The following is a 14567-nucleotide window of genomic DNA, read 5'->3' on the forward strand; positions in this document are numbered from 1 at the left end:
CAATTTTTGAAAATTATAAAATATTTTTTCTTTGCTAATCTTCTTTAATTTTTGGCCAGTTTTGTAGTTTCCTCTGTTCCTAGTACTGCAAGACAGCACTGCATTTTCTTTACCTCTCTGTCTTTGCAACTGAATAGTCACCATCAATTGAAATGAACATGATTGTGGGAAGAGTGTTTGCTAATTGCTCCTGTGAGTTACCACAGAGGGCTTGCACAGAATTCAATGAGTTAGACCAAACTGGTGACTGCTACTGTGGCTTTCTTTAAAAATAGTATTTATTCATTTATTTTCTCTCACCTCACCATATCTGAGTCACCACTTTATAACTATTTTAACCCTTTTCCTACTGCTCCTTCCTGAACCTGCTTGCCTATTCTCATCAATTAACATTCCATTAAAATTACAGAACCAGAGCCCGCACTGGTGTAAATCTGTGTGGTTCCATTACTGCCAAAGTTACACCCGCTGGGATCTGGCCCATTGTGTACAGTAGCATGGCAGGTGTGTTGAAGCTGGGAGATATAGCAGCAGTGAAATAGCTGAAGTAGGTCAGATTTTTATCCTGTACAATTTTATGATGACTCATTAATATAGGGAATAATTAGAATCCAGGTTTAGACCTACTGTGAGTTGGATTAAATTCATGTTGCTGAGTTAAGAACTTGCCATTCTTTTATAGTGTGTACATCAGCTAAATGCTGATACAAATAACTATGTAGTTAAACTAAATTTAAACAACCCCAAATTTTGATTCTATGCTAAGAATGATGAAGTACAATGGCCTGATTAATACTTACACTAGGGCCCCTTTACACAACTCTGGCAGCGTAAAGGGAACTTAAAAGTGGATGCCGGTGTAATTTATGCCCACTTTAAGGCCCCTTTACACTGCCAAAGTGGTATAAAGGGCCTTAGTGTGAATGAGAATCAGGCCTCTAGGCTATTATTTGTCCTATAGTCTGCATTGACAGTGAAAAGTTGTTAAGAATGAATGTATTGTCAGGGCCTCGTACACTTAAAACCATTTTTTTCTGGCTTTTTAGTTGCAGTTACAATTTTTCTTATTATATTTGAATGAAAATATGAGCATTTTCACTTAACCTACCTTTAACATAGCTTCTGTATAGCTCTGCCCTCCAATGTATTTCTCCAGCAGGTTCTTTAGAGACCAATGGGAAGCTGGATGAAGAAAAAGCCGAAGACACAGACTGGGATGGATCATCTTTGCCAGAAGACTTCCCAGAGGTAAAATGAAGAGAAGTTGACAGTGCCTTTATTTGCTGATTTCCCAGGCTATTTACCTTAACTTCTCATTCCCTCGATCACACAGAATTTCATCATCATTTTAAATTTAACTATCATTGTCATTTGATTGGCCTTCAGAAAACCGTGTTTATAAACAGAGAGTACAGAAATAGTTTTTGTAATACTGTATAATTAATCTGTGATAAATTAACCATGCAAGATAACCAAAAAATTAATGTTAGTTGTTCCTTCCTGGTAGCAATGAAAGCCAACAATTTTTAAAAGTGTTATGAGAATAAAATGCCAATATAATACTATTTCAAACATTCTAGCCAGTAAGCTCCCTGAGTCCAGAAAAGGTTAGGAAAAATCAGAGCATTGCAGATATTTTGTGGAATATCTGTAAAGAGTCCAAATCTGACGCTCCCTCTCCTTTACCTTTCTGCTCAAATAAACTAATCTTCATGAACAAATTCTATACGACTTTCACTCTGCATTTCCCCATGTTGTCCTATGTTACATCAGTCAATAGCTGTCCAGGCTCCATAGCAAATGTATTCAGTTAATAGACTCCCCCTGTCCAGTGTACACTCACAGCTCGTACTTCTGCCCAGTTACAACTGTGACTCAACACCAGGACCCTTGATCTGTAACATCTTTGTAGGTGATCCAAAAGGGTGACTTCCCTTGGCTAAGCCAGCAGCAGCTGAGCTAAGCTGGTCTCAGTTGTGAGTCACTCTTGACCTGTTTTACACTTACAGTGCATGAGCTTTCCTAATCAAAAATAAAATAAAAAAGCTCCTTACTTCTCTTGAATACTCTACTTCTATTCATGCATATGGGACATATTCATTTGGGGGCAAAACTCACATGTGCACTGTCCTTTCATTTTTCGTTCTATGTATGGGTTTCAGGTATAAGCTGACTTGGCAGGAGATTGTCATAGGGGGTTGTATGTTGAGCAGAAACACAAGCAGATCTGATGCCCGATTGAATTTCAGCTCTGCATTGTTTCAGAAGTGAACATGCTGAATGTTTGAATAGGTATAGAACTAGAGCCAGGCCATCCCTCCTTCCTAGTTCTAGTCTTCACTATAGTTATACTGGCAAACCCTCCTTGTGTAGATGCAGTTTATATCTCCAAAAATGTTTTTGCCAGTATAGCTTATATCATTTCCTGGACAAAATAAGATGCACCGGGAAAGCTCATTGGTGTTTTTGGCAATAAAATCACACCCCTAACCAACATTACTAGCACAAAGAGACTGAAGCTGGAAGCACAGCCATGGGAGGGCTGCCCCCTGCTCCTTGGACCTAGGTTGGGATATGATTTCATCTCTTCAACTGCTCCATATTCTCCCATGCAGAGGCTGAATGTTGCGGGGGTTTGTGGTTGGGTGGATTTCCTGGAAGAATAGAGATCTTCAATGCATAGTGCTTTCAGTGTGGCATCCTGCACAAATACTGAATTTACTTGTTAACATAGTCTGTTTTAATTTATAATATAAAAGTGTACTTGTTGTACAGTCCCCTTCCAGTATAACTCACTATACTTTGTAATGCTTCCTTCACTAGCAGACTCAAATAAATGGCTGTGAAGAACATTGTGAAGATGAAGTAGTGCCTGAAAATGAAAGGTGAGATTTTTAAATAGAATTTAAAAGTAACATGTAATTTTTACAGCTCGGTGAAGTGAGAGAAGATAAAGCACAAACACCATATATATATATATATGGCTGTCTGTTGACACGTTGCTATAGGGTGGCTTTGTATCTGTTCATCTTACCTGAGAGGTCATGATATTATATAGTGCTATAGAACCCGATGTCAACTGGAGGTGTTCAAGATCATCGGTCGTTAATTATGAACAGTATGAATGTGCTGTAGGGCTCTATTTTGCTACTCAGCTATTTGAACATAATTCAAATAAAAAGTAAAAAGTATTCAGGTCCTGACTTGCATAGTCTCCCACTTGCCTCCACTCCTTCCTCTTTTCCCAAAATCTACTGATAAAAAAGGTATAGCTTTTTATCTGTAGATGACTGGTTTGAATCCAGCACAGGGCAGTGGTATTTGAAAGTTGTTTCTTTCTGACATTGATTTATCTGGCTGTGAATGAATTGGTGATCCCCAGACATTTCCTCGTGGGGAATGCATCCCCATCAGTATCACCTTCAAAACTGGCAATAGCTGCCACCTTTGATAGTAGCATCCGCAGAGTCCAAAGACAGAAGGGATATGGTGTTTGAACTAGCCAGACACTTACAGGGGTCCCTGCAAAACTGGATTGAGGCATCCTGGGCTGAGAATGTGAGGAATCTGCACTATGGATATTTTGTGTGGAAATGTTTTATCTAACTTAAGTTCTTAAACCACAGGCATCACCTTGGTATCTGAGCCCCTTGCAGACATGTATACAGCAACCTAATGACAAATGTTCCTCCTCTTTTCTTTTGCTAGTCTTAAACAAGAGAACCTTCAGTCATGACTGAACCATAGTAAAGTAAAAATATGACACAGGCAGGTACACCGTGTTGTTATGAGGAAATTTTCAGAAAACTTAACTGCTTAATGGCTGTTTTGTTATCATATAAATTCAGAATTAGTTTATTTTTGTTACATTTTATCCTGCAATGATACAAGTCACACTAAAAAGTCATTGGTGTGTGTGGATGAATGAATAACATGTCTGTATGTATAATATAGTTACATGTGTAACATGCACACACACACACATATATATATATATATAGTTGCATGGACAACCTTAATTCTGGTATATCTCAACATCTGGGTGCTTGATTTTGCAACTTTTGTGCTCTTTAATATAGCTTTTTGTATGCAATATGTGTTTTATAAATAATATGACATTTAAATTTACTTCAGTGAGGCTAAATAAAAATTAGAAGCTAAGGCTTCTGTCTTCAAGGAACAACAATAAGAAGAATTGATCCAGAAAATATCCTTTTGAGTTTCTCTCTTTTTAAGGGAGTTCCCCATATTTTATGTAATATAATTCATAATCTCTATGCATTACATTAACAACTATCATCATGGGATTAAACTTCTTGTTTTGGTTGAATCTATTGAATATATGAAATATTTATTTTCTTCTTATTTTGGTTTAGAAATTTAGTTCTAAATTTAAGAAATCTGTACTTTTCTAACTGATCTCATATATTGTAGTGTCTTTTGTTTGCAGAAAATATTCATATTTAAAAATGTTCATATTTAAATGTTCATATTTAAAATTGAAATATATTGTTCTAATAGGAAATGAGAAACCTGTACATTTTTACTCTTCTAGGTTACCTCAACAACCTCTTGTGGAACAAGTAGATGAAGATGAAATTACATGGGGAAGTGATGAACTGCCAATTGAATCAATAAATCAGGAACGTCTAGCTAAAGGCAAGGACTTGAACAAAGAAACCATCAGTGGAAAATGAGAATTACAGTAAAAATACAATGTCAGAAATGTATTGAACATTTATTGGATATGATTAAGGGCCCAGTCCTGAGAAGTGCAGTCAATGGGAGATCAGGGTGTTCAGCAGGTCATAATAATTCAAGCTTGCAAACTCTTTTTCACACAAGGGAGTAGTCCCACTGATTCACTGACTGCTCTTCTAAGCAAGGGATTGCAGAATTGGGCCTACAGTCAGAACTGCAGTCAGTTCTCTTCCATAATGCCTCTTTTACAAAAGCTGAAATGGCATATGGTGAAATGTGCAGTTGGACGGAGATCCTATAGGCATCTACTGAATGCTGACTCCGCACTCTTAAGTACACAGCATTTTCCTCATTACTTTGGGCCTGATTTTGCCATCTTTACTGAAATCAATGGACCATCTCCCAGAATAAGATACTGTGCAACATGAGTAAGGATGGCAGAATTGGTGTCTGTCTTTAACATTTTGAATATCTTCAGGAATATCAGTTACCTGGATTCATATTCACATTCAGACTTGAGTCATTAGCATCCGTGCTTCAATGTGTTTTTAAATTAGGAAAGGTAAACTTGAACATAAACAATTCTAGTAAACTTTTTGTATGATTCACCTATTTTTAACTCTCATATCAAGGAAACTTTGCTTATTAATGAGTTTTGTGGTGTTTGAAAGAATAATGAAGGGCATCTACCTTTCTAAAGCAAGATTTTTTGAAAAACATAATGTATTTAACACATCATATACTCTTATCATTAAAATGCATTTTAAGGTGAAGTTTTAAAGAAAAAACTGCAAGTTGTGAGCTTCCATTTTAAAATATAAAGTCCATGTGGCTCAAGTGCAGAGTTCTGCTTTCATATTTATGTGTGTGGTCATTAATCTTGCAAATTGCAATGTGTCAAGAAAATGCATTTGTTGATTATTTCAGTGAATTGATTGTTAGAAATTAAACATGAAAATTACTCATTCTTGTTTATGGTTTCTCAAATGTTGACATTTTACTGCATATAATTAATCATGAATTGATCTGGATACAGTTCTGGGGAAATGCTAATGATAACAGATAGCAGGCATTACCAATGAAGGGATAATGCTGGAAGGATTGTTTATCTCATGGATCTTTTATGGGTGATCTTTTATATAAAATATAAGCAATATGTATATAAATAAGCAATTGACAACCTGAAAACTGGATATGGTGGTACCTGGGAAATCTCTCATTTCATAGCACTGCTATATAGCTGTGTATTGTCCTTTCTGTTAGCTGTTTATATGTACACATAAATCAATCTTCTTCTACTGCTAGATTGCCCTTTAGTGACAAATGAAGAGCTCACTGCACTTCCAATTGTCAGAGTGCTTCCTTCAGGCAAATATACTGGAGCCAAATTGAAGTCAGTCATCCGAATGTTACGTGGACTACTAGAACAAGGAGTTCCTTCAAAAGAGATTGAGGTAAATAAACACAGTCCTATTTTCAGTCCTTTATAAAAATATTTTAAATATGAATCATGCACTGAAAATACTCTTCACTGGGACAGCATGAAGTCGGTTGAAATGTAGGACTTGATTGTGCATAGCCTTGCACCAAAGCAAAAGGGTGGAAAGAATACTTTACCAAATGCCACTCCTCTGTTCTTGTTTAACTACATTAACTAGAATGAGCTGTATTGGCTTTTGATCTAGAAATGTGGTTGAGACTTGCCCATTTCTTCAAATTCTTTAATAATAATAATAATAATAATAATAATTTTTTTAAAACCAACAGTTAAGCTGAAAGGATGTGGAAAATATATGCACAACTCTGCAAAACTCAGCTGTATCAGTGAAAACATGAATCTCTACTCTTATTAAAGTTGTTACTAACAGCCAACTATGTTAAAACTTCCAGGAGAAGATTACGAATTACTAGATGATTAGATTTTGCAAAGGTGCATGCTTTCTTACTCCCATGTGGTGTGACAGTGAATTGGACCTACATGTGGAACTAATACTTGATAATGGGCTCTTCTGTCTAGCAGGGAAAGATATAACAGGATCCAATGGCTGGAAATTGAAACTAAACATTTTCATACTGGAAATGAGGTGTTCATTTTTAACAGTGAGGATAATTAACCATCGGAACAATTTAACAAGCTCCATGGAGGATTCTCCATCACTGGCAATTTTAAAGTCAAGATTAGGTGTTTTTTAAAAAGATCTGCTCTAGTTCAAAAGGAATGATTTTGGGGAAGTTCTATGGCCTGTATTACACAGGAGGTCAGACTAGATGATTACATTGGTCCCTTTGACCTTGGGAATCTATGAATCTTTAGTGCATCTATATTATTAATACTGTTTCTTTATGTTTCTAATAGATATTGTTAGTCACTTAACAGTTGTTAAAACTTGCTGGCATTTTGTTTATCCCAGCAAATATTAATATGACCTGACTATCTGCTTACAGAATCTTCAAGACTTAAAGCCTTTGGATCAGTGTTTGGTTGGACAAAATAAAGAGAACAGGAAGAAGAACAGATATAAAAATATTCTTCCCTGTAAGTCCTATTTAATCTGATAATTAACTTTGACATTGATTTAACCAGAAATGCAGAGTAGTCTGGGAGATTTGATATCAGATTGTTAATTCCTGACTCCACTTCCCAGTTCTTCTGATGAGTTACTGTGTGATTTGGCAAACCATTAAACCCCTCTACACTTCATTTTCCTTATCTGTAACAGAAGATAATGCTGCTTCCTTTTAAAGAACTTTGAGGTCTGTGGGTGAAAAGCATTATATGACTGCACCTATTTGCTATTTGATTGCTCCCATCCTTTCCCTCCACTCTCACATAAAATATTTATTTATATATGCAGCAGATCCTGTTTGTCACATAAAATAGACATAAACATAGAGTGACGGCTAGTGTTCTTACTTATACCATTGTAAATCTGGAGTAACTAGAGTATAATAATCAATATTAATACACTGTGTCAATCTCATTGTAATAGAATTCTGTTTCTATTCTATTAGTTATATATGCCAGAGACATGAAGTCTGAGTCTAGAACTGGGAGCCAGAAAGTCTTGAGTTCTAATTTCTGCTCTTACCCAAGGCCACAGAGAGACTCTTTGTAAGACACTACGGGTATGTCTGCACTTCGAGCTGAGGGTGTGATTCCCAGCTTGAGGAGACATACTTGCGCTAGCTCATAGCTGTGGCAGCCTGAGCAGTGGGAGGAGCTAGCTGCTCTGAGTGTGCACCTAGGGTCTCTGATAGGTATGCAGTCAGAGCAGCTAGCCTTTTCTCGCTGCTTGAACTGCTATGGCTACATTCTCACTTTAGTGATCTAGCTCGGTGATCACTAGCATGACTGTGTTTCCTGGAGCTGGGAATCACACCTCCAGCTCAAAGTGAAAACACCCATAAAGCCTGATTTCTAGGAGTGCTCAATGCCCAAAACTCCAGTTCTTGTCAGTGGCAACTGCAAGGTCTCTGCACCTCTAATAATCAGCTTCTTAACCTCATTGCCTCTTTTTTCTTATGTGATGTGGGCTTAATACTTACTTTTCTCACACAGGATATTGTAAGGATCCATAATATTTGTGAGTCTTCGAAGGTGAAAAGTACTCTGTGTTTACAGTGCATAGATTTAATTAAGGGTGCATGGACGTATATAATTAAAACACGTTTTCTCTGTTGGGATTGCAGATGATAGCACTCGAGTGCCCCTAGGAACTGAAGGCGGATACATCAATGCCAGCTTCATTAGAATGCCAGTGGGGAACGAGGAATTTGTCTACATTGCATGTCAAGGACCACTCCCTACTACAGTAGCAGACTTCTGGCAAATGACTTGGGAACAAAACTGTTCTATAATAGCCATGATGACCCAGGAAGTAGAAGGAGAAAAGATAAAATGCCAGCGCTATTGGCCCAATGTACTTGGAAAAACTATCATGGTAAATGACAGACTCCGACTGGCCCTTGTGAGATTGCAACAACTGAAAGGTTTTGTCATTAGAGTGCTGGACCTGGAAGATATTCAAGTAAGTGAATCAAGTCATTCTGCACTCGGTGGGTTTCTGGGGGAATTGGGCGGGTGTCTTTTTTGTTTGTTTGGCATGGATCCCTTCAGTCCAGCCACAGCTGATGTAAACTTCCAGATCCTTGGAAAACAACAGGATTACTTTTTTTAAAAATATTTTTTGTCCGTATTTCTTCAGATTATTATGACTGTGGCAAACTCCTCCATGTAGGAATTTGTGTGAGCAGCTTCTTCCGCAACTGTAATAAAATTCTACATAAGCTAGCAAGAGACCTTTTCAGCAGGTAGCAGTTATGCACTGCTCAAGCACATCACCTCACAATACTGATATGCCTATTTCTCCCTTATAACACAGGGTCAGGACTTGGGCACATATCTGCAGTACTAATAATGCCTTAGAGCATAAGAACGGCCATACTGGTCAGACCAATGGTCCATCTAGCCCAGTATCCTGTCTTCCGACAGTGGCTAATGCCAGGTGCTTCAGAGGGAATGAACAAAACAGGCAATCATCAAGTGATTCATCCCCTGTTGTCCGCTCTCAACTTCTGGCAAATAGAGGCTAGGGACACTCAGAGCATGGGATTTAGAAACAGAAAGATGTATTAAAATTAAATTCACTTGTAGGTCAATTTACGCCATTTATGACTTTTTGCATGTAGCGCAGCTAGGACAATGAAACTTTACTTTCACTTTTGTTCATAGTCCACGTTCTTTCGCTCTCACACTCTAATACACTCTCAGCAGGCTTCCTTTCCACGCATGGCAGGGGAAGGTAGAAATTCAAACAAACTGATATTTCTATTCATGGATAAGGCATTGTAAAAAGTTTTGCTTACAAAATCTAAATATTTGGTCACACCGAATTGGCAAGTCTCCCTTTAGAGCGAGATGTTTGGCCACAGAATGTTCTTAGGCAAGTCTTACAAGTTCTGGCAATCTCAAAGACTCTTAGATTCATAGACTTTAAGGTCAGAAGGGACCAATATGATCATCTGCTCTGCCATTTCTATATGCATTTGTTCTGTCTCTTTTAAAACCTTAGACTGGTGAATTACGGCGTGTTTCTCATCTGAATTTCACTGCCTGGCCAGACCATGACACACCATCGCAACCAGATGACCTGCTCACTTTCATCTCCTACATGAGGCATATTCATAAATCAGGACCTATCATCACTCACTGCAGTGCAGGCATTGGACGTTCAGGGACACTTATTTGTATAGATGTGGTTCTAGGATTAATCAGCAAGGATCTTGATGTGAGTACCCAGATAGATTTAACTGTGCTTTTGACTAAGTGAACTATGAACCCTAGGAGTTATTTGGTTATTTTACTAGTGTGCAACTATTTTGAATCAAGGACTCTGGTTATATCTTCACCTGATTTATTCAGTATATGGTCTAAAATAGCAATAACTGTGGAAACCAGAAATACTGAGGACAAGAATAAAAAATCTAAAAATAGCTGATCTCCCTAGGTTTCAGAGCCTGAGCTCCAGCCCAAGTCGCAACTTCAAAGTGCTGTCTGTCAACCAGGGCTGGGAGACTCACTCCCACGAGCTCCAAAACGCTGTGTAGATATACCCTTATAGGTTTAAAAGGATAAGATTTTTATCGGTAAATTTTGGTAAACATCAAATTTCTCCATGCACTCACAAATGGATGAAAAAATACTTCCATGGATAATGATTTAAATGTACAGATAGGCAAAATAATAGAAAATGCTGCTTGAGAACTTTTAGAGCGTGGTGTAAGGATATTTACTTCGTATATTTTGACATGTGATGTTGACAATTTGTTTTAGTGGTTATAAAGTTAAGTACATAACTTCCTGCAACTGTGAATTTAAATCAATAAAAATAAAAAAAAAAATTCTTAAACCCCATAATTTTGCACAACTGTGAAAATTTAAATAGATAAAAATTTTAAAAGCTTAAAAATAAACATTGATATTATCCATCAAAATTATTTAAAAAATCAAAATAGACCTCTGCCAAGCATAGTTATTTAATTACTATAGTAATTCTTTATCGTAAATGTATTAAATACGCACATTTCTTTTTATGAATGGTTTTTGTAAATGTGCTTTAGTCAACATTTAACTATCTAATTCTCTAATTTTTAAGAAACTCCCTGATTTTACTCTCATAGTGTGACCTGTTTGAATGTTTTACACTGTAACATTCATAATTCAATTAAAGCAAATATTTGAAACAGAAAACATGCAATGCTTTTCTCATAAATAGGTTGGATGTTTTGTGGAAGCTATGATAAATACAATCAGAAACTGTAGAATACAGTAGTTAGAAACCTTTCATCCAAACAAAGGAGGCTGTAATCAAGCAAAACCAAAATAGGTCACTATTTCAACTCCTATACATAAACCTATGTTAGTGATGTGGTAAAGAGCTTTTGTAAGAGAACTTGGGATGCCATGCCATGTTTCACAGAGATTATGCACTCCTTGTCCACAGGAGAGTACTGACAGCGTCTTTTTAAAGTCATCTCATCCGCCAATTCATGGAACAATCACTTTCGTATCATCTTGCTGTAAAATAGTGTATTGGCAGCACTTTATGGCCCGATCCAGTAAAGCGTGTAAGCACATGCTTAATTTTGAGCACTTTCACAATCTCATGGAAGTCAAAGGGAGTGTATACATACTTAAAGTTGAGCACATACTTAAGAGCTTTGTTGGATTTGGGCCAGAGTGTTCAGCTTTAATAAAATAAAGACTGGGCAGTATAAGGTGTAAAATGAAAGATAAAGGAAAAATAGATGATACTCTCAGGAAAGGTCTCACATATTTATTGCACTGGTTCAGGACATACTGTATGCTTTCCATATATGCTCATAACTTGGTGGGTTTACTGGCATTTGACTGATGTTTGTCTAATAGACTAAAATGTCAATTCCGTGATGTGATGCAGGTGTATTTTCCTGTATGTGTGTGTTTTTGTTATAACATCTCACTTGCTGTTACCATCTGTTGCTTTTGGCAGTTTGACATCTCTGATTTGGTGCGTACAATGCGACTACAGAGGCATGGAATGGTTCAGACGGAGGTATGTCTATCTTGGTTTATCAATTTATGCTTTAATAAATATTTTTAACTGAATTTCTGATTTCTCAGAAAACTTGTGATAAACATATAGCCTGTGCTAGATGTCTGTGTTAGGAAATGTAGTAGAATGACTCATTTTGTACCCCATAAACTCAACTTGATGTTGCTGGAGTGAAATCAAATGCTAATATAGGGACAGAATTCATAGTAACGCATGTAATTTTTGGCATGCTTCACCACATGCAAATACAAGTGCATGCAAACATATGTCAGACAAGTACAAGTGTGTGCAAATTTACTTGTAGTGAACTGTGTTAATCTGAGCAATGAAAGATCTGACATTATCTCATTCTAAAATTCATGCATTAAACCCTTATTCCATTTTGGGAAACACTCATTTTACTCCAGCAGGAAGTAATATCATAATAGCACATTAGTGCCTTTTTACCTATTCTAAGGCTAAAAAAGCAATTGCATTTTATCTACTGCTGTTATCCATTAGCATTTTGGTAATTGGATGGAAGGCTTTTAGGACTGAAAGGTTAAAGGAGCCTTCTAACCAGATTCTAGATCAGGGAGCTCTCAAACCTTCTTTAATTTTTTTAAAAAATACAGAATTCTCCAGTAATAGCCCCAAACCTTGCAGTAGCATCATTATAAACTGGAAGGTTGCGTTACAGACCTGGGCTCTAGTCCCAGCTCTGCCACTGACCTGCTGTGTGATCTTGGGCAAGTCATTTCTTTATGCCTTCCTTTCATTTGTAAGATGCCCTGAGATCTGCAGATGACAAGCGCTATGTAATGACAAAATAGTGGTTGTGATGGTGGGATTAGGAATAACTCTAAATATTAATCAGGAGGCAAATCCACATGGAGTACACTTGAAAACTGGGCAGCCCATTCTTGACCCCTTTGTTTTCTTTAAACATTATCACGTAACAGTCACTCATCATATTATCTTGTTAATAAACTATATGAAATAGCATTCAAATAAGGAATTCTGCCACCTGTGAAGTACAGGTAGAGGCACCTTGTTTAGCTAGTATGAACATTTGTTTAATGTGTTTATGATTCTCCCTCTCACAGGATCAGTACATTTTCTGCTATCAAGTTGTCCTCTATGTCCTAAAACGTCTCCAAGCTGAAGAACAGCAGAGAGGCAAATAAAATACCAGAGCCTGGAGTGTTTAAAAAAAAGCAATAGAGGCAGAGGCTCCTGCACATTTTGTTCGTTCTGCCAATATTATTCCAGTCTTTTTCTTCATTCTCTACCAACTATCTCTTCTATGCAGTTAGTGCTTCATCCCATTTATAGGACATGGTAAAGGGCAAGACAATGCAGTACCACTACCCCCCCCACACACACACACACACATTGATGGGGTTCTTTATATACCAGGAAAAATAATATTTAATAAAGTTGCATTTTTGCAACTTTCTTAATCTATGATAAATTACTGAAATATAAATGTTTAATTAAAAAAGTTAATCTAATAATGTCTTCTATGAGTATGCAACTGTTTTTTAGTATTTGTTTCTGATGCAGGGGGAGGAGGGTGGCAAAATAAAGCAGTATTTTATCCTGGTGGACTTTCTTACAGGGACATTTTATTAGTTTATTTTAAAAGCTTGTTTATAGCACATCTCTCTCTTTTCAGCATTTTGATATAGTAGAGCTATTTTATAGGGACTACTTGAAATCAGTATTTAAGCTTTACAAGACACTTATTAGCCTAGAAAAGAGTAGTGGATGTTTACTGTAAGTATCACATAATGTTTACTTATGTTTACTTCATAGAGTTCCATGTATATATTTATATACTTTTACGAAAAAAAGCTTGAATTATCAGGTGCCTAAACTTATAACTGATTAGGCATTTCCACTATGTAAATAAAAATACACTTTAAAATGTATGTAGGTGTGTTTTATGTCCACATGAGATGATGTCTGTCTGTCCTTACACTGCACTTTTCACAGTGCTGTCTGAGCACCTTATCTGTTTTAAAGCAAATGGACATGTGCCTTTTATCTTACTTTCCGTTTCTTCCCATGCTGGTGTGTGTTTAGTTATTGGAGGGTGAAAACAATATGTATTAGTATGCAACAGTACTCTTAGGTGTACTAAGCAGTAGTTACACTGCATCACATATTTCAGGGTAAAAGCTGAGCTCAGATAGCTGTCAATGTGCAAGCTTTCATTCCCAAATTATCAGCCTGCATCCCAAAACCGACACTCTGTGGTTGCTGGGCATTTTAATTATAATTGACATGGCAACATCCCATCTTAAAAATAATTAAAGCTTTTTTTCTTGTCTCATCAATAGAATGATCATCCTTGTTACAGAAATCATACGTCATATCCATTATCTGGTGTACCAGGACAGCTGAGGAAATGTATTGCTTAAACAGCAGTGTAGTGTTGTTGGGATTCCCTCCAAGACTTTTTCCCATCGGCTTATCCAGAACACCTTGTCCGGTTCTGGGAGAACACTTCATCCAATTCTCTGGGATCCAGAACACTCAGTTCGACTCTGGATTTCATCACTCACGTTCCTTTATTTGGCATACAGCAAAGCTATGCTGATTTGATCAGACTCAAGTGTAGGAGGTAGGTATAGGGCATACCACACATCCAAAGTTACGTAGACAGCCTCTTCATTTTTATACATGTACACATTCCATTCCATTTTCAGTGCATTACACCACACGGTTTTGGATTGGATTAGTTACTTTTCAGGAAACAATTCCTGTACGACATGCTCTGTCTATGTG

General features: G+C 37.0%; 1 protein-coding gene across 9 annotated transcripts in view; it reads left to right on the forward strand.

Annotated features, from left to right (window-relative positions):
- PTPN13 (protein tyrosine phosphatase non-receptor type 13) overlaps window positions 1-13708 on the forward strand; it is a 167460-nt gene extending 153752 nt beyond the window's left edge. For 7 of the 9 annotated variants that reach the window (XM_067557121.1, XM_067557126.1, XM_067557123.1 and 4 more), the window contains 9 exons: window positions 1157-1248; window positions 2824-2885; window positions 4556-4659; window positions 6007-6155; window positions 7147-7237; window positions 8392-8729; window positions 9774-9989; window positions 11733-11795; window positions 12881-13708. In XM_067557121.1, coding sequence (XP_067413222.1) covers window positions 1157-1248; window positions 2824-2885; window positions 4556-4659; window positions 6007-6155; window positions 7147-7237; window positions 8392-8729; window positions 9774-9989; window positions 11733-11795; window positions 12881-12961 — 1196 coding nt within the window. In that variant the 3' untranslated portion in view covers window positions 12962-13708. The remainder of the gene's footprint in view (window positions 1-1156; window positions 1249-2823; window positions 2886-4555; window positions 4660-6006; window positions 6156-7146; window positions 7238-8391; window positions 8730-9773; window positions 9990-11732; window positions 11796-12880) is intronic. The other 2 variants (XM_067557125.1, XM_067557124.1) reach the window with 2 other exon arrangements.
- Window positions 13709-14567: the final 859 nt, after the last annotated feature.

This window comes from Emydura macquarii, unplaced genomic scaffold (genome assembly GCF_026122565.2).
Source record: "Emydura macquarii macquarii isolate MOO-44397 ecotype Brisbane River unplaced genomic scaffold, CSIRO-AGI_Emac_v2 contig_1790, whole genome shotgun sequence".
Lineage (NCBI taxonomy): Eukaryota > Metazoa > Chordata > Testudines > Chelidae > Emydura > Emydura macquarii.